We start from the raw sequence: 25928 nt of genomic DNA, 5'->3' as shown, positions 1-25928 counted from the left end.
GAACACTGCTCTTCCTACCTTGGGCAAGAAACAGGGAAGTTTCGGAGTACCTGGTTCACTGAGGTCAATTATGTGGGCTTCAAACTGTTGCAACCACTCCAGCCATTCCTCTTCTTGTTCCTTAAACTGGCGGAAAGATGGTATAGCACTCGGAGCTGCTGTAGGTGCCCGCTGTACTGCGTTCGTTTGATTCGCCAGCAGCTGTTGTATCGTTTTGAGTAGAGATGCAATCTGTTGCGTCTGAAACTGAAACCACTGCATTAGCTGTATCGTATCTAACGCTGGCAGCTGTCGCACCTGAGCAGGGCTTGGGATAGGTAAGGTTGGTATATCGGAAGATGCAAAGGCAATAAGCAGACAAGGTAAGCAAGAAAAATAAGCACAAAAGCAAAGGAAAGCTCTGCAACGCCCAACTGAAGACACTGATTAGCAGAAACACTATAACAGTTTGTTAAAGCAAGGTGATACCCCTGCAAGAGAAGCAAATCTAGAATTAAGGCACCAGCGAAACAAAAGAAAAGTTCTGGCAGCTAGACACAGGCTTCACGCTGTGGAATCTGTGGACCTTTTTGTCGCCAATGTTACCGCGCGGAATTAGCCGAGCGGACTAAGGCGCTGCAGTCATGGACTGTGCGGCTGGTCCCGGCGGAGGTTCGAGTCCTCCTTCGGGCATGGGTGTGTGTGTTTGTCCTTAGGATAATTTAGGTTAAGTAGTGTGTAAGCTTAGGGACTGATGACCTTAGCAGTTGAGTCCCATAAGATTTCACACACATTTGAACATTTCAACATTTGTCGCCAATGTTGTGTTCTGCCTACTCATCGAATACGGGATGCCTAGGAAAACAGCTTTCTTGGATCGTTAGACATCAGTTCAAGCAAATCGTATTAACGAATGTTTATTGCAATAAGATAAATGACAGTATTTAACTTCGGGAATTTACAATGATGTGTAGCAAGGAATTGGCGACAATCAAGTAAGAAGTCTCTTCAGTGTATACAACTTGTAATACAAGTGAAACAATACAGTTTATGAGTCACTACTGTAGCGTTCGTAGAACTGCTAGTCTTCAACTGGGCTGCTGCCAGGTGGCGCGGCGCTTATGTCCTCTTCGTGTAGACGCCGCTGCTGCCTCGTTGTCCTAGAGAGGGTTCGGTGAGCGTGCTATTCGCCCTCTATGCCCTAACGTTCTTGACCGCGGTTTATTTTACACCAGAACAATTCTGCTCTCGTAAACAGACGACACGGCCAAGAGGAGCAAATGCTACCCACTTGTAAAACCCGAAGCAAACAGTAGTACTTTACTGATTGGCCACAAACCTGTCACACATAAATCCAGCTAAGTACTGAAATAATTTACCGGGCGCCTAAAATACTAATAAATGATAATGACAAGTAAAGCCTTTGTTTTTTAAGAAAGCAGGAGACTCGGCGCTCATTTTGCCCAAAGGCTTTCATCGCACGCCCACAACCATGTTACAACAACATTGAGGAAGTTAGTTCCTAGTCCGGCAACAGCCTCGCAGCAGCACGATACCAAACTGAATGACAATGAACTACTCAACTTGAGGCTGGAACGGAGATCCGCAAAAGCGTGTGTGACCCACTAGCACCTAGGCCTCGTGCGATGACGGACAAGCAGTGGAAGTAGAAAGGGAAACAGGTCGCTGCCCCGGACCAGGAGAACAGAATGCGTCAACCGCTGCCGACAAAAAGATGCTATATACCTAACAACCAACACCAAACAAGTTTGACAGAAACAAAGAATCACAGAAGTACTTACATGGCCAATTAAAGATTATTTTTAAGGAAACCAACTATTAATGCTTCAGTATAGGAGCGCCCCGCCCATACACACAGAAAGTCAACCTTCCTAGCAATAACAAGAAACAATGTACAAAGTCATATGAAAGAATAATTACATAACAATTCAAACAAGATTAAGTAAATCAAGGTATACCTCTACTGACGCCTCCTATCGAATAATAGACGCTGCGATTTGGATAAGCAACAAATGGCAGATGGCTCGTTAAAATATACACCTATAACCTGAAGGGCTCATCAACAGTGAGAAAGAGAGTGTGCAAATACAAACACACACACACACACACACACACACACACACACACACACACACACATGACCCAAACAATACTTACCTTTTGGCTGAGCACACAGAACTTTAGGCCTAATTCAATTAGTCGTCCCACGAAGGGCCTTAAGTTCTACAACAAACAGAAATTACAATCAGTAGTATCAAGTACTCAATGACAACAAACAAAGATTTCAAGTACGAGAATGATATTAAAACGTAATACCATGTCGGTTGCAGAAACCCTCAGATTGACGCACATTGGTCTAAAAGTGGTCACTGGAAGGCATAAAAGATCCAGATTCCTGGCAAGCTCACACCAGGTCAGAATCCTTAAGTACAGTACTTACTGAACGGACTTCATACACAATTTCTAATAAATTACAAGGAGGCCAATAGCTTCAGGACACCAGGTAGGCACCGGATAATACAGCCCACCTCCTCATAGCTGCTAACATTTTTTTCCAATACATCTCGGCGTATTTAGCACATCATAACTGACTGATGCACTTGGTAACCACGTTGCACGCGACGAGAGCCGCTGCTTGCCCGCTAAACTCATCGGTAGCAACGGTCAACGACCCTGGAAAACGCAGGCCCAGTTGCCCTACGATCAACGGTTACAACTCGCTGCAATCGCCAGGACACCAAGTACTCAGGCACACCCGTCCAGCTCAGCGTCCAACACACCACTCACAACACAGCCCCAGAGGGAACACATTACCGATGATACGACGAGGGCCATTGTCGATGGGACACGCGCAAAAGTGGCGCTAGTACGAGGTGCATTCATGTTCTAAGGCCTCCGATTTTTTTTCTAATTAGCTACTCACCCGAAATCGATGAAACTGGCGTTACTTCTCGACGTAATCGCCCTGCAGACGTACACATTTTTCACAACGCTGACGCCATGATTCCATGGCAGTGGCGAAGGCCTCTTTAGGAGTCTGTTTTGACCACTGGAAAATCGCTGAGGCAATAGCAGCACGGCTGGTGAATGTGCGGTCACGGAGAGTGTCTTTCATTGTTGGAAAAAGCCAAAAGTCACTAGGATCCAGGTCAGGTGAGTAGGGAGCATGAGGAATCACTTCAAAGTTGTTATCACGAAGAAACTGTTGCGTAACGTTAGCTCGATGTGCAGGTGCGTTGTCTTGGTGAAACAGCACACGCGAAGCCCTTCCCGGACGTTTTTGTTGCAGTGCAGGAAGGAATTTGTTCTTCAAAACATTTTCATAGGATGCACCTGTTACCGTAGTGCCCTTTGGAACGCAATGGGTAAGGATTACGCCCTCGCTGTCCCAGAACATGGACACCATCATTTTTTCAGCACTGGCGGTTACCCGAGATTTTTTTGGTGGCGGTGAATCTGTGTGCTTCCATTGAGCTGACTGGCGCTTTGTTTCTGGATTGAAAAATGGCACCCACATCTCATCCATTGTCACAACCGACAAAAAGAAAGTCCCATTCATGCTGTCGTTGCGCGTCAACATTGCTTGGCAACATGCCACACAGGGAGCCATGTGGTCGTCCGTCAGCATTCGTGGCACCCACCTGGACGACACTTTTCGCATTTTCAGGTCGTCATGCAGGATTGTGTGCACAGAACCCACAGAAATGCCAACTCTGGAGGCGATGTGTTCAACAGTCATTCGGCGATCCCCCAAAACAATTCTCTCCACTTTCTCGATCATATCGTCAGACCGGCTTGTGCGAGCCCGAGGTTGTTTCGGTTTGTTGTCTCATGATGTTCTGCCCTCATTAAACTGTCGCACCCACGAAACTTTCGACACATCCATAACTCCATCATCACATGTCTCCAACTGTCGATGAATTTCAATTGGTTTCACACCACGCAAATTCAGAAAACGAATGATTGCACGCTGTTCAAGTAAGGAAAACGTCGCCATTTTAAGTATTTAAAACAGATCTCATTCTCGCCGCTGGCGGTAAAATTCCATCTGCCGTACGGTGCTGCCAACTCTGGGACGTATTGACGTTGAACGCGGCCTCATTTTAAATCAATGCGCATGTTTCTATCTCTTTCCAGTCCGGAGAAAAAAAATCGGAGGCCTTAGAACAAGAATGCACCTTGTAGGATTGCGGGGGCGCCCTCGCTGAGGCCGCACGGCTCATTATCTTACGAATGATTTTCCTAGTACCAAATGATCATCAACTGTACATGTAACTAGTAGTGCACATTTTCAACAGAGGCAATCCTGCCTGTGACTTCTGGCCACTCACTTTATCTCTAGCCACCATCAGGGAAGCAGGCGACTACTAGGGTGCTGAACCACACCATCGCCTGAACTACTACATCCAGGAAGAACCTTTATAACAAAAGTGAAATTGATCAATGGACACAAAGACGTCATAGATCTTTTCAAACACAGTATTTTCAGCAGCTTTGCAGTCATGTTTTCTCACAGTTCTAAAAGGAAGAGTACTACTACATCTGACAAGATTCATTTTTTTTTTATTTATTTGTGATAAGTTTGTATGGGACGAACCTGCTGAGGTCATCGGTCTCTAGGCTTATGCACTACTCATTCTAACTTAAACTAACTTATGCTGAAGACAACACACACACCCATGCCTGAGGATGTCTGGCAAGTCAGCCAATTATTATGCTCTATGAGGTGCTATCCAAAATTTTCGGACTCGTGCTGCCATCTGTTGAAAACCTTATCTTTGGACTTACAGTCACCATCAGTTCCCATTTGCACGTACACACCGGTCACAGCGCTTCTGCCACTGGTGAAACGTTTTCGGGAAGTCCTGTTCTTTGAGGGTGTTTATCACTGCCAGCGATGCTTCTTGAATCCTCTCTAGAGTGTCGAACCGACAGCCTTTCAAATTGAGTTTCAGTTTTGGGAATAGCGCGAAGTCGCAAGGTGCCAAATCTGGCGAGTACGGTGGGTGGGGTATAACCGCCATGTTGTTATTGGCCAAAAGGTCCTGGTGAGCAAGGACGTGTGACAGGGCGCATCGTTGTAATGCAGCATCCAGTTCCCCTGATGCCAAAGTTCGGGCCATCGTCGCCGCACCTTTTCACCGAGCTGTCGCAAAACATCACAGTAGTATGTAGAATTCCCTGTTTGATTGGGTGGGACGAATTCTTCATGCACAATTCCCTTGGTATCAAAGAAAACGAGGGTCATGCTCTTCACTTTACTCTCCACCTGTTCCTCTTTTTTGGGTCTTGGAGAACCCAGGCTCGTCCTCTGTGATTATTGTTGCTTTGTCTCTTAGTCATAACCATAAATCCAGCTCTCGTTGCCAGTGTTTAACTGTGACAAGAAGGTTGGATCATTAGATGCGTTCTGACGAAGGTCTGTGCACAATTCATCATGCTGCGCCTTCTGATCAGAAGTTAAGATCCTTGGCACAAATTTTGCGGTGACACGATGCATGCCAAATTCATCAGTCAACATCCATTGACATGTTCCATAATCAACACCCACTTCATCGGCATGGTCTTGAATAGTTCGACGTCGATCCGCACGAACCAATTGTTGAAGTTCGGCTACAATGTCTGGCGTTGTGCAACTACCAGGCCTTCCAGTGTGAGCATCATCTTCGATGTCTGTAAGGCCGGACCTGAACCGAGCATGCCAGTCAAACACACGTGTATGGCTCATTCTCTGTCCCCCAAACACTTGTTGAATCATTGCAAGGGTCTCCATAGCACTTTTATCGAGATCCGAACAGAATTTGATACACACGCGATGTTCTGTTCATGGATTCATTGTAAAATCGCCACGCACCAAACACAGAGTATTACAGAAATCACTGTGGACACGCAACACGTCCTCCCAGCTGAGTGCCACTCCGCACACTGACTCATCAGATACGAAGCTCTCGCCACCTAGCAGTGCAAAGATGTACTAATCCTACTTTCCAGATGGCAGCACCAGTCACGAAAATTTTGGATTCCGCCTCGTACATATAGGGTTGTCAGACATATTCTGAATAACTTTTAAGGAGGTTGCAAGGTAGGTTGTGCTAGAAATACTTGTGAAGAAAAAGGCTGGAATAATTGCGTCGTTTCCGAGTTAATTAGCATTGGGCGCGTGCAAATTCAAGCGGCCGCAAATACAAATAGTGTTAGTTGTTCCCATAGTAAGATGATAAATTACCCTCACATATCCAATTTTGTTTCGTTCTCTTTTTTGGTTTTATGAAACCAAACGAAGAATGTGTTGGCGACACCATTTCTGGCGGGCCGCTTCAATCTGCGAGCGACTGCCTGACTGGCTAATCTGGATGCTAATTGATACGGAAACGGTCCTACGTATCGAATTTTTTTTCTTGAAGCGTTATTTCTTAGCACGATCTCCCCTGTAGCAACCTTACAAATTTCTAGACTGTTTGTGACCACCATGCATATCGTAGAAATGCCCTACTTGGAAAGTACGAATTTGCAATCGTATGAATTTTTGAAATGTTAATAAAATTGCCAATAAACTGTCAAAAAGATATTTTACAATATTGCTTCATATGATGGAATTAGAGAGTGAGCAAAAATAAGAAGTATCTTGAAAGAAACACACAAATGCGGGAACTGGGCAGTTTTTCTTCTAATTAATTGTGTTCCTCTGTGAGTGTTATGGGACATTTGAAAAGTGTTACGTAAAAGTCACTGCATCGTGCAGAAATTTGTTGTTGTGTTCCTCTGTGAGTGTTATGGGACATTTGAAAAGTGTTTCATAAAAGCCACTGCATCGTGCAGAACTTTGTTGTGCAAGCTTTTGTAGATCCTTTACTTTTGTCCTCGTTTTTGGATCACTACTAGTGTTGTATGCCTTCTCGTGAGGTATACTCGAGGGGAAAGTGTAGGATGTATGAGAAATCGCGTACCTGGCTAGAAAATCAATGTACTCAAAAACAACAACCTCTCATACCATCTACAGGCCTCATGGCCATAAACTAGAAATAAGAAGTGATGAACAGATAGAAGTGATGCAGTCTAGCACTACAGTTCGTTGAGGCATTGTATCAGTCACATTCCACTTTGTCTGTATGCCGTTTTTTCTATCTTTGGCTTATCTAATTTGGATGATGCTCCATAAACAGATTATGAGCACACATTTTCCTTGAGAATAGTCACAGCTAGATGATGAGAATGGCATGTGACAGTGTAACATCAGTACGTACTTGGAAGATTCCAGCGACGCAGAGTACAAATTCAGTTCCGTGAATAGAAATTGGAGATATAATTGACTTGGATAAAAGCTGGACTATGATGACGAAGCAGGTAAGAAAATGGCAGCTATGAGGATGTAATGTGATTCTTCTCTTCTTGCAGAATTACCGGCGTCAGTACCCCTAGAAAGAGGTGGGAATGATTATGGAATTAGCAGTCATTCACGAAATGTTATGTCAGTTGATAACTCTGCTGGTATTTAAAGGAAGTGGCAGCATATAGCGCAAAAGACTGAAAACTATGGCGAGGGCGTTGTTCTGGGTGCATGGTACTTCACATATTATCTTGTGGACTCGCATTCGGGAGGATGCCGGTTCAAACCCGCGTCCGGGCATTCTGATTTAGGTTTTCCGTAATTTCCCTAAGTTTGCTTGAGGAAAATGCCGGGATGGTCCCTTTGAAAGGGCACAGCGGATTTCCTTCCCCATCCTTCCCTCATCCGATGGAACTGATGACCTCGATGTTTGGCCCCCTCCCCCAAATCAACCAGCCATCATCTTCCCTGTGCAGCCTGCATCCACATATCCACATATCCCAAAGTTAACATAATGTCGTCATAATTACAACAGCAGGGCCTCTAACACATGGGAGAATTTGCACCTTCATAGTTATTCGAGGCTCCTGCTCCTTCATCTCCACTAGTCAAACTACTAACAGCATTGTGGGAGAAGAACCCTTATTTTCAAAAGATGTAGCTGAAGAACACGGCAAATCAGTAACGCCAGGGCCCAGTACCATTTCTCAGCATGATGCCCTCAAGGACATTTTGCCAAGTCCAGAGAAAAAAATTATCGTCTCGGAAGAGGAAAACAGAGACATCAGCTAGACTCACTTCAGATGAAAACCTGGAAAACCTCCGCAGCAAGAGAAAGCTTTGTCAACAAGGCACAAGGAAAGCAATGATCAAATCCAGCAAGAAAAATAAACAGAAATGTGCGTCTGTTAGTAATGATGAAAGAAGTGTACCAAACTTCAATTCGCTAGCGGACAACGATAATAATTGTGGATTTTGTTTATTGAATTATTATAGTGCAGAATCAGTAGCCAAGGGTGACTGGATTCGCAGCCAGAAATGTAGTGTTTAGTACCACGAAGTATGCGTTGGTGTCCGAGGGGAAAAGTGCTTTTTGTGTGGAAGATGCCAGTGATCAAAATTGTACCAGGAAGTGATCACAATAGTATTTTTGATCGATTTCTCTCAATTCTGTAATCTTTTTTTGTGTTTATACTAACATTTGTAATTGCGTGATATTTGTGTTAGATATTCATTAAACATCCAAGAACAAATGCCATAGTTAAAACAATTTCTTTTCTCAATATATTTCCAGTTACAATAACATTTGTCCGAAATGATCGCAATTGCACCACCTAACCCTAAGTATAAAAAGAAGCATTTCTGCAGAAACTAACAGTTCATCTCAGTACCTCGTCCCCTACCTTCCAAACTTTACAGACGCTCTCATGCGAAACTTGCAGAACTAGTGCACCTGAAAGAAAGGATATTGCGGAGATATGGCTTAGCCACAGCCTGGGGGATGTTTCCAGAATGAGATTTTATATCTACATCTGCATCTACATTTTTACTCCGCAAGCCACCCACAGATGTGTGGCGGAGGTCACTTTACGTGCCACTGTCATTACCTCCCTTTCCTGTTCCAGTCACGTATGGTTCGCGGGAAGAACGACTGCCGGAAAGCCTCCGTGCGCGCTCGAATCTCTCTAATTTTACATTCGTGATCTCGTCGGGAGGTATAAGTAGGGGGAAGCAATATATTTGATACCTCAACCAGAAACGCACCCTCTCGAAACCTGGACGGAAAGCTACACCGCGATGCAGAGCGCCTCTCTTGCAGAGTCTGCCACTTGAGTTTGCTAAACATCTCCGTAACGCCTACCAAATAACCCTGTGACGAAACGCGCCGCTCTTCTTTGGATCTTCTCTACCTCCTCTGTCAACCCAACCTGGTACGGATCCCACACTGATGAGCAATACTCAAGTAAAGCTCTAACGAGTGTTTTGTAAGCTACCTCCTTTGTTGATGGACTACATTTTCTAAGGACTCTCCCAATGAATCTCAACCTGGCACCCGCCATACCAACAATTAATTTTATATGGTCATTCCACTTCAAATCGTTCCGTACGCAGACTCCCAGATATTTGACAGAAGTAACTGCTACCAGTGTTGGTTCCGCTGTCATATAATCATACAATAAAGGATCCTTCTTTCCATGTATTAGCAATACATTACATTTGTCTATGTTAAGTGTCAGTTGCCACTCGCTGCACCAAGTGCCTATCCGCTGCAGGTCTTCCTGCATTTCGCTGCAATTTTCTAATGCTGCAACTTCTCTGTATACTACAGCATCACCGCGAAAAGCCACAGTCTGCAGCGGAGTGTGCACTGATATGGCCGGCCGGGGTGGCAAAGCGGTTCTAGGCGCTACAGCCTGGAACCGCGCGACCGCTACGGTCGCAGGTTCAAATCCTGCCTCGGGCGTGGATGTGTGATGTCATTAGGTTAGTTAGGTTTAAGTAGTTCTAAGTTCTAGAGGACTGACGACCTCAGCAGTTACGTAGCATAGTGCTCAGAGCCATTTGAACCATTTTGCACTGATATGAAACTTCCTGGCAGATTAAAACTATGTGCCGGACCGACACTCGAACTCCGGCTCTTTGCCTTTCGCGGGCAAGTGCTCTATCATCTGAGCTACCCAAGCACGACTCACACCCCGTCCTCACAGCTTTAATTCCGCCAGTACCTCGTCTCCTACCTTCCAAACTTTCCAGAAGCTCTCCTGCGAACCTCGCAGAACTAGCACTCCTGAAATAAAGGATATTGCGGAGACATGAGTTAGGCGCTTGCCCGCGAAAGGCAAATGTCCCGAGTTCGAGTCTCGGTCCGGCACATACGAGGGCAGTTCAATAAGTAATGCAACACATTTTTTTTCTGAAACAGGGGTTGTTTTATTCAGCATTGAAAGACACCAGGTTATTCCCCAATCTTTTAGCTACACAACACTATTTTTCTACGTAATCTCCATTCAATGCTACGGCCTTACGCCACCTTGAAATGAGGGCCTGTATGCCTGCACGGTACCATTCCACAGGTCGATGTCGGAGCCAACGTCGTACTGCATCAATAACTTCTTCATCATCCGCTTAGTGCCTCCCACGGATTGCGTCCTTCATTGGGCCAAACATATGGAAATCCGACGGTGCGAGATCGGGGCTGTAGGGTGCATGAGGAAGAACAGTCCACTGAAGTTTTGTGAGCTCCTCTCGGGTGCGAAGACTTGTGTGAGGTCTTGCGTTGTCATGAAGAAGGAGAAGTTCGTTCAGATTTTTGCGCCTACGAACACGCTGAAGTCGTTTCTTCAATTTCTGAAGAGTAGCACAATACACTTCAGAGATGATCGTTTGACCATGGGGAAGGACATCGAACAGAATAACCCTTTCAGCGTCCCAGAAGACTGTAACCATGACTTTACCGGCTGAGGGTATGGCTTTAAACTTTTTCTTGGTAGGGGAGTGGGTGTGGCGCCACTCCATTGATTGCCGTTTTGTTTCAGGTTCGAAGTGATGAACCCATGTTTCATCGCCTGTAACAATCTTTGACAAGAAATTGTCACCCTCAGCCACATGACGAGCAAGCAATTCCGCACAGATGGTTCTCCTTTGCTCTTTATGGTGTTCGGTTAGACAACGAGGGACCCAGCGGGAACAAACCTTTGAATATCCCAACTGGTGAACAATTGTGACAGCACTACCAATAGATATGTCAAGTTGAGCACAGAGTTGTTTGATGGTGATCCGTCGATCATCTCGAACGAGTGTGTTCGCACGCTCCGCCATTGCAGGAGTCACAGCTGTGCACGGCCGGCCCGCACGCGGGAGATCAGACAGTCTTGCTTGACCTTGCGGCGATGATGACACACGCTTTGCCCAACGACTCACCGTGCTTTTGTCCACTGCCAGATCACCGTAGACATTCTGCAAGCGCCTATGAATATCTGAGATGCCCTGGTTTTCCGCCAAAAGAAACTCGATCACTGCCCGTTGTTTGCAACGCACATCCGTTACAGACGCCATTTTAACAGCTCCGTACAGCGCTGCCACCTGTCGGAAGTCAATAAAACTATACGAGACGAAGCGGGAATGTTTGAAAATATTCCACAAGAAATTTGCGGTTTTTTCAACCAAAATTGGCCGAAAAAAAAATGTGTTGCATTACTTATTGAACTGCCCTCGTAGTTTTATTCCGCCAGGAAGTTTCATATCAGCGCACACTCCTCTACAGAGCGAAAATCTCATTCTGGAGTTCATCTCAGTTTGGACTTCTATGGGAAGTACTAGCTTCTGATGGTGATACTGCTGTGGTAATCGCAATTCGATTGTGTGTTGTACGTGACAGTGTTTGTAAGCTGTAACTACCTGTGCCCGCATCGAGCCGACCGTAACGCAAGGCGCCTCTGTTGCTGTTCCCGGGACGCAGTGCCGCTGTTCAACGTGACGGCGGTGGCGGGCGAGTCTGCGCGGCTGCCCTGCGACATCTCGACGCCGGAGCTGGGCGACGCCGTGCTGCTGGTGCTCTGGTACCGCGAGGACCTGGGCACGCCCGTCTACAGGTAGGCGGCCGCGGCTCACCTCAGTACAACAACACGTTACCACGCTAACAGAACATTTGCAGAAGCTACAAGCGTCTACAGTTACATCTACACTCGCCCACTTACCTTCATCCGACATCAGATATAGTCTGTCGGTAAACTGAAGAGCGAGCGCGCGAGTCCCCACTCTGCCTACCCTGCTACGTCACAGAGCGCTTGTACAGGCTGTTTCACAACGTAGTACAGTCCCTGCCACGGCGCGCGCTTTAAATCTGTGACGACGCCATGTACAGATACGTCCAGGCTGCGTTTATTTTTAGACAAATGCGTTAGGAGTGTAAGGAAAACAAAAGACGATAGCTTCTTCGAAAAAAAAACATTATAGAGTGAATAACATTAACATAAGAATGGAAGACTTCAAGAAGAATATAATAATTCCAATCCCAAAGAAAGCAGGTGTTGACAGATGTGAAAATTACCGAACTATCAGTTTAATAAGTCACAGCTGCAAAATACTAACGCGAATTCTTTACAGACGAATGGAGAAACTGGTAGAAGCGGACCTCGGAGAAGATCAGTTTGGATTCCGTAGAAAGGTTGGAACACGTGAGGCAATACTAACCTTACGACTTATCTTAGAAGAAAGATTAAGAAAAGGCAAACCTACGTTTCTAGCATTTGTAGACTTAGAGAAAGCTTTTGACAATGTTAACTGGAATACTCTCTTTCAAATTCTGAAGATGGCAGGGGTAAAATACAGGGAGCGAAAGGCTATTTACAATTTGTACAGAAACCAGATGGCAGTTATAAGAGTCGAGGGGCATGAAAGGGAAGCAGTGGTTGGGAAAGGAGTGAGACAGGATTGTAGCCTCTCCCCGATGTTATTCAATCTGTATATTGAGCAAGCAGTAAAGGAAACAAAAGAAAAATTCGGAGTAGGTATTAAAATTCATGGAGAAGAAGTAAAAACTTTGAGGTTCGCCGATGACATTGTAATTCTGTCAGAGACAGCAAAGGACTTGGAAGAGCAGTTCAACGGAATGGACAGTGTCTTGAAAGGAGGATATAAGGTGAACATCAACAAAAGCAAAACGAGGATAATGGAATGTAGTCAAATTAAATCGGGTGATGCTGAGGGAATTAGATTAGGAAATGAGACACTTAAAGTAGTAAAGGAGTTTTGCTATTTAGGGAGTAAAATAACTGATGATGGTCGAAGTAGAGAGGATATAAAATGTAGACTGGCAATGGCAAGGAAATCGTTTCTGAAGAAGAGAAATTTGTTAACGTCGAGTATAGATTTAAGTGTCAGGAAGTCGTTTCTGAAAGTATTTGTATGGAGTGTAGCCATGTATGGAAGTGAAACATGGACGAAACTAGTTTGGACAAGAAGAGAATAGAAGCTTTCGAAATCTGGTGCTACAGAAGAATGCTGAAGATAAGGTGGGTAGATCACGTAACTAATGAGGAGGTATTGAATAGGATTGGGGAGAAGAGAAGTTTGTGGCAAAACTTGATTAGAAGAAGGGATCGGTTGGTAGGACATGTTTTGAGGCATCAAGGGATCACAAATTTAGCATTGGAGGGCAGCATGGAGGGTAAAAATCGTAGAGGGAGACCAAGAGATGAATACACTAAGCAGATTCAGAAGGATGTAGGTTGCAGTAGGTACTGGGAGATGAAGAAGCTTGCACAGGATAGAGTAGCATGGAGAGCTGCATCAGACCAGTCTCAGGACTGAAGAGCACAAGAACAACAACAACATTAACATAAGAACGGAAGTCAGGATTCTACTACAAACATAGAACCGAATACCTATTCATATGAATGTATGTTCCCCTATTCGTAAGACGAACCAGATATAGTGCAATCAGTCTGTAGAATTTAAGGCTTGTTCTTACTTTGTGTTTCTACTACAAGGTAGAAGTTTTCTTTGAAGGGCTGCATTAAAACTTAACACTTCTAGCAACACGACGAGTGTTTAAAAAGTAACCAGAAATATACAATTACGTGTGTTGTATTAGTTCGATTCGCACTGCCTTTTTGTCTCTGTCTTCGTAAACATGTCTGAACAGTATTTCCAGGTAAATCCCATTTCACGCAATGTCTTGTGTAAAACATCTTTCTGCAAGGAAAATGTATTTTTTGTTTCACGCCAGTGAGTAACTTCCGTCATGTGGTTTATGTAAAAGTCCTCCATCGTTTCTCGAATGACCAATTTTAGAAACTGTCTGTAACGATGGGTTTCCTCCTTAAATTATTAGTAATCCTTCGCGGCGATTCCAGTAAACCATGCGCCTTGTTTTCGCGTTCCTTTCTTGTGCGTCCTATTGTGGCGACGCTGACGTTTGCATAAACTGCAGCCCATTGATTGGGACTGGTAATATTAGCCAACAGTTCTTTTTGTGCAGCCTCCTTAACACAAGCTGTAATAACGTTACAGACGATCGAACGCTCGTTCTGCGCAAATATCTCCTCTTCTTCGTATTCTGCGCATTTTCTTGCAATGCAGGGCGATTATCCATCACTTCCGGATACTGAAGTATATCAGTGAGTACACAAAGTCAAGTAACTGAGATTGGCAACTAACAAGGGAACCTCCCCATCGCACCCCCCTCAGATTTAGTCATACGTTGGCACAGTGGATAGGCCTTGAAAAACTGAACACAGATCAATCGAGAAAACAGGAAGAAATTGTGTGGAACTATGAAAAAATAAGCAAAATATACAAACTGAGTAGTCCATGCTCACGATATGTAACATTAAGGATAGTACTACCTCAGTAGCGCCGTTGTCCTGTGATTAGCGTGAGCAGCTGTGGAACCAGAGGTCCTTGGTTCGAATTTTCCCCAGAGTGAAAATTTTAATTTTTTATTTTCAGACAATTATCAAAGTTCAGGCACACACACACACACAATCAACTTTGTTCTCCAAAATTCCAGAACATGTTCAGATTTGCTTGGACATATGCAGGATTTGACGGTCTACACACGGAAAAATTTCAAAACGTTAAAAAGATATGTTTTGACAGAGCACAGGGAAAACTGTCTGACTGTTGCAGTCATTTGTTGCAGTTTATGTGGCAAACTCTTATGTTTTCATCACTTTTTTGGGAGTGATTATCATACCCACAAGAAAACCTAAATTGGGCAAGGTAGAAGAATCTTTTTACCTATTCGCCAAGTGTACAAGTTAGGTGGGTCGAGAACATATTCCTGTCATGTGACGCAGATGCCGTCGCCAGTGTAGTATAGAATATAACAGACGTGTTTTCCTGTGGAGGAATCGGTTGACTTATGACCTTGCGATCAAATGTTTTCGGTTCCCATTGGAGAGGCACATCCTTTCGTCTACTAATCGCACGGTTTTGCGGTGCGGTCGCAAAACACAGACACTAAACTTATTACAGTGAACAAAGACGTCAATGAACGAACGGACAGATCATAACTGTGAAAATAAAGAAATTAAATTTTTCACTCGAGCGAGGACTTGAACCAAGGATCTCTCGTTCCACTGCTGCTCACGTTAACCACGGGACCACGGCGCTCCTGATGTCACACTGTCCTTGATGTTGCATATGTTGCACATAGACTACTCAGTTTGTATATTTTGCTTAATTTTTTCATAGTTCTGCACAACTTCTTCCTGTTTTCTCGATTGATCTGTGTTCAGTTTTTCAAGGCCTATCCACTGTGCCAACTTATAACTAAATCTGACGGGGGTGCGATGGGGAGGTTCCCTTGTAAGATCCCACGAACAGAAACGACGTATAACACTGCACGCCGAACTACACCGCTAGACAGTTAACAGGCAACTGATTTTGGGTTGTCCTGTAGGGCAGTGGCGGGGTTCTTCCGGGAAAGGCCACTTCCCCCAGCAAAAGCGTTGCTCGCTGTTGAGTTTACAGACAGACTATACGAGTAACCTACCAACTTTTCCCTCCTTCACTGCCCATTCACTGATTGTGTGTGAGAAAAGTGACTGCCGTGAAAGGTCAGTATGGGCTCTTGTTTATGTGACGCTTTTCGACGTGGTCATTTCGCGAGACACACTGATAATCCAAAGCATTATGACCACTGCCCGCCGGCCGGGGTGGCCGAGTGGTTCTAGGCACTACAGTCTGGAACCGCGCGACCGCTACGGTATCAGGTTCGAATCCTGCCTCGGGCATGGATATGTGTGATGTCCTTAGGTTAGTTTGGTTTCAGTAGTTCTAAGTTCAAGGGGACTGATGACCTCAGAAGTTAAGTCCCATAGTGCTCAGAGCTATTTGAACCATTTTTGGACCATCGCCCACCGTGACATATGATGCCGCTAGTGGCGTGGCGGCACGCGTCGCAGTAACAGAATCATGTAGGCGGAGCAGTTACGAACGGATGATCACCATGTCGAAAAGATGGACAGCAAGTGGAGAAAAACATTGAGATAAGCGTCTTTGACAAAAGGCAGATTGTTATTATGCAGGGACCCTGAGCGAGTATATCCCTGCGGAGGTTCGAGTCCTCCCTCGGGCATGGGTATGTGTGTTTGTTCAAAAAAATGGTTCAAATGGCTCTGAGCACTATGGGACTTAACATCTATGGTCATCAGTCCCCTAGAACTTAGAACTACTTAAACATAACTAACCTACGGACATCACACAACACCCAGTCATCACGAGGCAGAGAAAATCCCTGACCCCGCCGGGAATCGAACCCGGGAATGTGTGTTTGTCCTTAGGATAATTTAGGTTAAGTAGTGTATAAGCTTAGGGACTGATGACCTTAGCAGTTAAGTCCCATTAGATTTCACACACATTTGAACATTTTTGAACGAGTATCTCCAAAACGGAAAGAGATAGGACAGTGAAACTATTACTAGGCGCTAAATGATTGGACGTCCACGACTCTTTACAGAACGTGGGGTCCCGATGCTTGCCTGCTGTGCAAAGTAGGTTCATGGTATACAAGAAACTATCAGCCTCGATTGCGGCAATGAAATCAACCCTTACCTAGGTGTCAGCTCAAATAATTGAGCCTTATTTAGAAGATATACCTGTGTAGCGCGTAGTGAAATTGATCTCTGTCGGTCGATAAAGTATAAGGGCGATGAAAGGCTATTGCACGTCCGTTCACGCAATTACCATATTTTTTACACGAAAACGTAATTTGACCTATGCTGGTCATTTGCCATTACATGGCGATGGAGTGGCGTTGTTCGTTCACTCACGAGTTACTTTTAGTAATAAGAAAAAAAAAATCTTGATAATATTCTTTATTTAGTGCGTGTCATCAATAAGACGTATATCTACATCAACTGATAAAAACACCTACTCGACCATCTGTGTACAGGTTAACCGAGATTATTGCATTATGGCGTTTACATACTACAGTTTCGCTGTTTTATGTCCTATGTCATCTTTCATTAATAACGATGGGTGCGTTATGCAGCATTCGTTGTGAAAGGGCCGATATATTCTAGTAGTGTGAGTCGGGGTAGTGTGTTCGAACTTGCATAAATCCATGCATGGTTTGTTACATTTTAGTCATAACCTGGTGCTTTATATTTAAGAGATTCAACCTTTCTATAAGTAATTTGTTTTAAGATATAACAGCGTTGGTCTATTATCTTTGACATTCATGGTCTCAGTTAGAGATTTAGAGATGCGCAATGTTCCCCACCATGTTTTTTTTTTTTCAGCGCATTATCTAGTCCTACTTAGTTTCACGTGAGCTCCCGAGGCCCACCGCACGGCGTCCATGGAGACGAGACGCACGCCAGAGCTTTCGTTAAGTCTTGGTGTTGTCTTAGTACTTACTTACCGCTTTTTTAAAATGTGACTACGCCTATTCAGGCTGTTCTAGTTTTATTTCTAGACCAAGCCCCCTTAGACAAATTATAGATTTCGGTATATCTTCTGAAGAAGGCTCAATTATTTGCGCTGAAACCTAGGTAAAGGTTGGTTTCATTACCGCAATCGAGGCTGATAGTTTCATATATATTAGATTATCACGATTGCTGACTGGGCTGTAATCTTGAAAATACAAAAATGGTGATCTGTGGTATCTTTGCCAAAAGATCAGAAAGCTGGACCACACCAAAGAGTTTCGGAGCACACCGTTCAGCGTACATTGTTGAACAAAGAGTTCCGCAGTAGACCACCTGTAAATGTTCACATGTTGATCTAACGACATCGTCAATTACGACTGCAGTGGGCACGGGACCATCGAGATTCGTCCATCGGTCAGCGGAAAAGTGTCGGTTCTTCGGCTGAATCACATTTTTGCTACACAACGACGGTTGTCTCCATAAACGCCGTCGTCGAAGTGAACGGCAGCTCGAAACGTGCAGCGCGCCATGGACGCAGGTTGGTGGGAGCAGTATTGTACTACGGCATACATTCTCCTGCACTTGTATGTGACCAGTGGTAGCAATCAAGACACATTGACACCTGCGTACAACCTGCATTCGTTCATGCCAGATATCTCCTCCGACAGCGATGTCATCTTTTAGTAGTATAATCGCCGTTTCTAGCAGCCAGAACCGTACTACAGTGGTTTGAGGAGCATTATACTGAACTCACGCTGATATCTCGCCAGCGAATTTCGCCTGATGTGATTCCAACGAAGCCCATTCGGGTCGCTGTCGGCCCGTTATTTGCCCTAATTACGTAACCAGTGCGTAGGCATCTAATGCCAGTTACCTCCCCAAACCTGACAACAAACTATCGCGTACCTTATACGCAGAATCGGTAATGTATTTCGTCCCGAAGGCGGACAAACACGCTCTTAAGCAGGTGATCATAATGTTTTGGCTGATCCGTGTACATGGGAGGCAGTGATATATTGCCGGCTCTCCCTTCAACGAACGCTCCCTAAGTGTACACACTGCACCTGCCCCTGTTGCACAACGCCTGAATCTCAGTCAAGCATCTGCTTTCCCTACACTTTGGTTTATGTGATCATTCTACCTTCGGTAGTCCGGATGTTTCCTGTGAACTGTGTACTGCAATAGCACCGGCTTCTTCGTTTATTTATGCGCAGTACGTTACGTATATCTCCGTTCGAACTGCCAGACCCTGAGCCAATCGTCGAAGTTCAGTTGGTCTTCTTGTACTATTTTGCTACAGTCTTCGTTCGCTACAATCTGCTTCTGGACTGATCTCACAATCTGCGAACAGCCTCAAAGGTCTTCCAATGCGTTCCACAATGTAATATGTAAACAGTCACGGCCCTGTAACAAACACTTGTAAACCCTGTAACATTCTGTTGAGGTATTCTTGAAATTACCTCTTCATCTCTTTATATTTTGTTCCGTTAAGATTGAAACTCTTTCTTCTGTTTGGCAGGAAATTTGGATTTCAATCACAGACCTGGTTCGATACTTTATAAGCTACATATTCCATTGTGGGAAGCATCGGAAGCTCTGTGTGTCATGGACTACTTATTGATCACGTTTCCAGTAGCCGATACTGTTAGTGACTGTAATCCACATTTCCTTTCAGACAGAACACAGTTTTTCATTCTTAAAGGTGAGAGGCACCCACATGCCTTGCTCATACTGTGGCATCAAGCAGTCAGGCCTGCAAGATGAGTGGTCTGCCAAGCGAGTGGATTCATTCTTATTTATCGAGTAACATGAACTGTAGTACTCACAATTAAGTTACAAATTATTCTCATGTATGAATATTACACAACGGAAACGCACATCTGACTATTAGTAATTTACACTACTCTGACTGTTCACTACGCACTGGCAATACCACATTTTCTTTTTTTTTTATTTTTTATTTAACGGCTTTTATCAACACGTGGCCATCGCACTGAATATGAATGGCGCACACATTATAAATTCAGGATATCATGACAACATAAAATTCGAAGGAAAAGGCCACCAATCTTTTTCTTTTCACTATCTTATTTATTCCGATAAATTCTATAACTAAACACAAAAAATCTATATCCGACAACAATAACACTTGAGAAATTCCGCCCAGCTGGCATGGCTTTACATTGGTGATTCTCTATCTTATGGTCTCGTAATTATTTAACGCTACAGTGCACTTTCTGGATAGGATGGTGGATTTTTTTTTTTTTTTTATATCTCACACTTCAACTCTCACAACCATCATCACGAAACTTTCCTCCAGACCGAGTGGTACAAAAGGAACATGCATAACCCACTACCTCTGAAACTACCTTGCTACTCTCCCATGCAAACCACATATACTTAAATTACATGACATACACCACACTGCAACATGGAATACGACATAAGGAATAGTCACAACATTATAATCACATCACTTTCAGCTTTCCCACTTCAATTAGTATTCATCCCAGTTTCACACGACACTGCCCCACTTCGTAACTTTTCTTTCCTACTACGAACTCTGGACGATATATGCACGTCTTCCTGTGCAATACAAGCCAAGTGGCGTTGCTGGATAGACGGCTGACTCACCTTGCTTCTCTCTCAGAGTATTATAGTTTGAATCAAGCGTCACACGGAAAAATAACACGCAAAGTAATATTAAGAACATATTAATCACACACGTGAGTCCTCAACTAATACCATGGACGAGTACTTCTCTTTATCCTTTGTCTCATACACAGATTGAAACTCACACAGTACTCACCACGTGGAAGTACTCGTCTCTAATTTCAAGTCCTGCACAAGCCATTTCTTAAATATTTCAACTTATAGTACACACGCTAGTAATTCAGCTTAACTTAAGCACTCGGAAGTATTTCAACTTATTGCTACACGTGGTTTCATTGTGACCGTTGGTCACTTCCGAAGATTACTACGATCCCCTTAATATTACCTGCCTGACATTTAATTCTCCCCACAAAAGTTCCTGAAATAGAGAAATTATTATTCTAAACTACTCTTAAGTATTTCACATGCATACCATGTCTCCACTCTTTTGTCCATATGGAGCACACCTAAGACAGGTCTTACCAACACTAGATCCAGCGGCAGAGTGCTGAAACATAGCTGTTCTTCAGGTCATCTCGCACCTCTACCGAAGTGGGGGAGCACCTTGCTACCGTATTGGTCAGCCACATTTCAGGCGCTCAAAGCTCAGGTAAATTTCATCTCTTTGGTCCCACCAAAGGTGACCAAAGGGTCGTCTCAAAGGTGATCATACATTCACATTCACCATACATTCATTCATTTCACAGATCTCACCAAACTGGATGTAGGGATTTATTTTGTGGGAGTGCACATGTGATCAATTAAATAAATACATTGTCATTCTTCCCTACACTGGTATCCGGCTTCACTGTATTAATTGAAATTGAGTTATTTTTACAGAAAATGTGTTGTTCTGACAAGAATAATGAAGTATGTTGTACCTATTTTCAATGTCGGGCGGTACTGTACCCTTTCAAAGAACGAAGTATCGAAAGACGTAGAGATACTTTGAAGAGTACCACAAGAGATTTTTGTAGAGTTTGCAGGTGTTCGGTACATGTGTGAAAGACTTCTTGGAAGATAACAAGGAAAACTGTACCTTTGTCATAGGTTCCAACGATCAACAACTGGCCTAACTCTGCAATAAGAAAAAGTATCACAAAAGGTCATCTAACTATCTAGACATTCCTTATTATGTTCAAAATGAACTCCTCACAACAGGAACCTGACATATCACTTTACATATTAAAGTATCGGTTAAGCTTAACAAAAATGATCAGTTTTATCTATATGTCTTAATTTATAACAGCTACTGTTGGTATCAAAATGGACAAAATATTTTCATCTAGTGACCCACACATTCAAATTTATAGTATAAGATTATCATTGACAACCTACAATAAATCAGTCTTGATTATGGGACATAATATATTGAAATTACATTTCAGCAATGAGGCGTTGCAAGAAAGCGAAACTATTCGGAAATAAGTCTTCAGTTACACTAATGTTAACGAGAACATTAAACTAGCAGAATACTCCTAGGTGCCCGTACTGGAGCATTACATGGATTCAGCATCGCGTAAGGTAAATATTATACACAAGGAACAAAATAATCACGCGTTAGAATAGGACACTAAGTATAAGCAGTTAATAGAAAACTAACCTAGTTTTTACGAAACATGTACGCACTTTTAAGTATATCCGTAAATCACATACATAAGCCATGGAGATAAGGAAAGGTGCATCAAAAGTAATGCAGACCACTCTGTTCCTGAAGAGAGACCAATTCCTTTGGCTGTACAAAGTCCCAAAATTAATTATTCAGAGAAGATTTATGTCTTAAGTGCACAAAATACGACATTAATATGTATTAATATGTATGGAACGAACTGCAGAATGGCCCTACATCTTGTATACGTCACACTGACAAGGTAATAATATACACATTGCATAAATAATATTTGATTAATGAGATATATTTACCAGTATCTGCTGACCCTTGGGTACCGAAACCTCCTTCAGTAAGTAAATATGCCAAGACAGCATCAGGAGATAACGTGTGTGTCTACAATAACCCATTCTACACGAACAATATCCAAATGTTCCTATGATCAACAAAATTTCAACTCTAAGTGAGGCATCATATAACATTGGTTTGAGATTTTTTTGTGATAACGCAAATCCGCAGAATGCATAATTGCCAATTACAACGAGATTCCCTCTTTCTCTTTCTATAATAACTGTTGTAAGGAAGTCAACAGATCATCATTAGTAAAAGTAGGTAGTTCTGACGACAGGTCACGAAATTCTCACCTGGTCGTTAATGTGGGTAGATATAACAAGAATGTCTGCAGAGTGATATTCAAAAACCATACCAGTCTGGCAGACTACTAGAAGCTGCAGCCTACAATATCACTTAAGGCTAAGCGATATGTACGCGCAAATGAAACTTTATCACGATTTATAAAATTAGAATTCATAGATAATATGATCTGGTCTATGGTCAAATGTTACTAAACTTAGTAACGAAGGGCTGAATTGAAGTGTGACTAGAGGCTGACAAAGTTGCAACTTCTGCTAACCGAACTGCGATTTCCCTCCGGTTTTCATCAATGGTGTAGGGATTGTTCTCCATTAGTGGGATAACTGTCGTCTACAGTATAAAATCATTAGTAAGATTTTTATCTAAATTTTCTCAATAGAGAAAAACGTGTTGATCAGTCATAATTCTAAGTATAAAGGACTTCATATATACAACCTGATGCTGATCATTAATAAAAATCTATCTCAGCCCTTAACTGTCTTATCATAAATCTCAAAACTACTAATTAGTGGTGCAATACACTGAAGAGCCAAAGAATTTGGTACACCTGCCTGATATCGTACAGGACCCCCGCTAGCTCGCAGAAGTGCTCAACACGACGTGGTATGGACTCGAGAAACGTCTAAAGTAGTGCTGGAGGGAAATGACACCATGAGACCTACAGAGCTGTCCACAAATCCGTAAGAGTTCGATAGGGTGGTGATCTCTTTTGAACAGCACGTTGCAAAACATCCCAGATATGCTCAATAATTTCCATTTCTGGGGAGTTTGGACGTCAGCGGAAGTGTTTAAACACAGAAAAGTATTCCTGGAGCCACTCTGCAGCAATTCTGGACATGTGGGGTGCCGCATTGTTCTGCTGGAATTGCCCAAATCCGTTGGAATACACAATGTACATGAATGGATGCAGGTGATCAGACAAGATGCTTACTTACGTGTCACCTGCCACAGTCGTATTCAGACGTATCAAGGGTCCCATATCACTCCAACTGCACACGCCCCACACCATTGCTGACCCTCCAACAGCTTCAATAGTCCCATGCTGACCTGAAGGGTGCATGGTTTCATGAGGTTGTCTCAACACACGTACACGTCCATCCGCTCGAAGCAGTTTGAAACGAGACTCGCCCGACCAGGCAACATGCTTCCAGTCGTCAACAGTTCATTGACAATGTTGACGTGCCTGAGCGAGGCGTAATGCTTAGCGCCGTGCAGTCATAAAGGGTAGACGAGTTGGCCTTCTGCTCCGAAAGCCCATATCGACGATGTTTCGTTGAATGGTCCGCACATTGACACTTATTGATGGCCCAGCATTGAAATCTGCAGCAATCTACGGGACGGTTGAACTTTTGTCACCTTGAAAGATTATCTTCAGTCGTCGTTGGTTCCATTATTGCAGGACCTTCCTCAGGCCACAGCGATGTCGAAGATTTGATGCTTCACCGGATTTCTGATATTCACGGTGCACTCGTGGAATAATCGCACTGGAAAATCTCCACTTCAACGATACCTCTGAGATGCTGTGTCCCATCGCTCGTGCGTCGACTTTAACACCACGTTGAAACTGACTTAAATCTTGATAACATGCCATCGTAGCAGCAGTAACCGATATAAAAACTGCGCCAGACACTTGTTTTCCTATACAGGCGTAGGCGACCGCAGCGCCGTATTCTGCCTGTTTACATATCTCCGTATTTGAATATGCGTGCCTTTACCAATTTCTTAGGCGCTTCAGTGTATTTTACTACTACACTGCACCTGATACCAGTGCTTAATTAAATATTCGTGTGTGGCTAAGGAGTTGCGCAGAAGAAAAATTTGACTCGATTTAAAATTAATTTCTACCTGTCACACGTTTAATGTTATTGGGAAAATGATCGAATTGTGTCTGCATACTGTACTCTTTCCTGAGTCCAATTTGAAAACAGTTCTAATTTGAAGCAATTCAGACGTTATATGTAAACCAAGCCATTTCTTCAGGACAAGTACTTCTGATCTGTAGGCGAATATTTCATGAATCAATGGTACCGTTATCTTATAAAATAAAAATGTGTTCATGTTGTTGTTAACTGTTTGTTTCACATACAATATGATTAGTGACAAAGCTTAATATGTTCATTTTTACTAAACTTGAGCCACAGTGTATTTAGAATTTTGTTACTAGCAAGGAAGAACAGTCTAAATAAACAAATTATGTATACATACATAAGTGACCCGTCTCACGACATTTCGAGACAAACATCGTATTTTTCAATAAGAATTAGTTATTAAATTACAAGCAACGGTAATGAGGAATGACACACTGTTCTCGACGGAAGATGTATAGTGTTGGAAAACATTTCGATTATCATTTAAATTTAGAACGATCACCCTCACAAATATTCGCACTGGGCTTCTCTGTGGCAGATAATAAGAGCAGAAGTTCATTTCAACAAAACAAGGTTTATCAACCAATTAACGACGAATATAAGCTATGGAAGACAGTAGGAAGTCAAGGAAAAATCAGATGGTATGCATTAAATAAAAAAAAACAGATGTTGATGGTGTTGAGACAGCAACCAGCCACAAATCTATTTTCAGTTCCTTTATTCAAAGGAACTGAAAATAAGTTTGTGGCTGGTTGCTGTCTCAACACCCTTTGAATAAAGGAACTCAAAATAAATTTGTGGCTGATTGGTCTCTCAACACCATCAAGATTTGTCTTCAAATAACAGCCACAGTCTCCCACCATGTCACCATATAACAAAATTGCAACAACAAAAATAGTCTGAAAGAATGGGTTACTAGTAAAGTGTAAAAAAAGGCAGTCTTTGTCTAACAATTTTCGCTGTCTGTCTTCTAAAGTCAGAAAAATTTATATTGAAGACACAACTCACATTCGAAACTCCATGTGATACTTTGTTTCCGCGGGTGATAGCATTATTTTTTATATAAATCCCACGTAATTTTCAGAAAGCATATCTCACTTGTGAGAGGGAAACAGTTTACTTACTATAGTGAAGCGTAATATCATAGCAGTACCGACAAGAGGTAAGATGAGGCCCACGGCTTGGTCGACAGTGGCCGAGAACTGTAAACACAGTGATGTGGCCGAAGCAGTTCGCGGGATGCCAGTCAACGTGAGAGTTATACAGTCTTATGGGAGCAGCAGGCCGAGAAATCCACACAGTATTCCAGCCAACGGCGGAAGGGACTGGTACGCCTACCAGTGAACGCCCGAAGCTCTTTGTGACATAACTGTGAAGCATCCAGAAATGGAGGAAGAAATGAAATGGAACTCCACGGGCTGAAAGAGAAAATGATGCCA

General features: G+C 43.3%; 1 protein-coding gene across 1 annotated transcript in view; it reads left to right on the top strand.

The window, feature by feature from the left end:
• LOC126481775 (hemicentin-2-like) overlaps positions 1-25928 on the top strand; it is a 699774-nt gene that overhangs the window by 261078 nt on the left and 412768 nt on the right. The window contains exon 2 of the mRNA XM_050105729.1: positions 11787-11919. Coding sequence (XP_049961686.1) covers positions 11787-11919 — 133 coding nt within the window. The remainder of the gene's footprint in view (positions 1-11786; positions 11920-25928) is intronic.

Source organism: Schistocerca serialis, chromosome 5 (genome assembly GCF_023864345.2).
Source record: "Schistocerca serialis cubense isolate TAMUIC-IGC-003099 chromosome 5, iqSchSeri2.2, whole genome shotgun sequence".
NCBI lineage: Eukaryota > Metazoa > Arthropoda > Insecta > Orthoptera > Acrididae > Schistocerca > Schistocerca serialis.
Note: the sequence above shows the minus strand (reverse complement) of the source record. Positions and strands in the feature narration are given on the sequence as shown.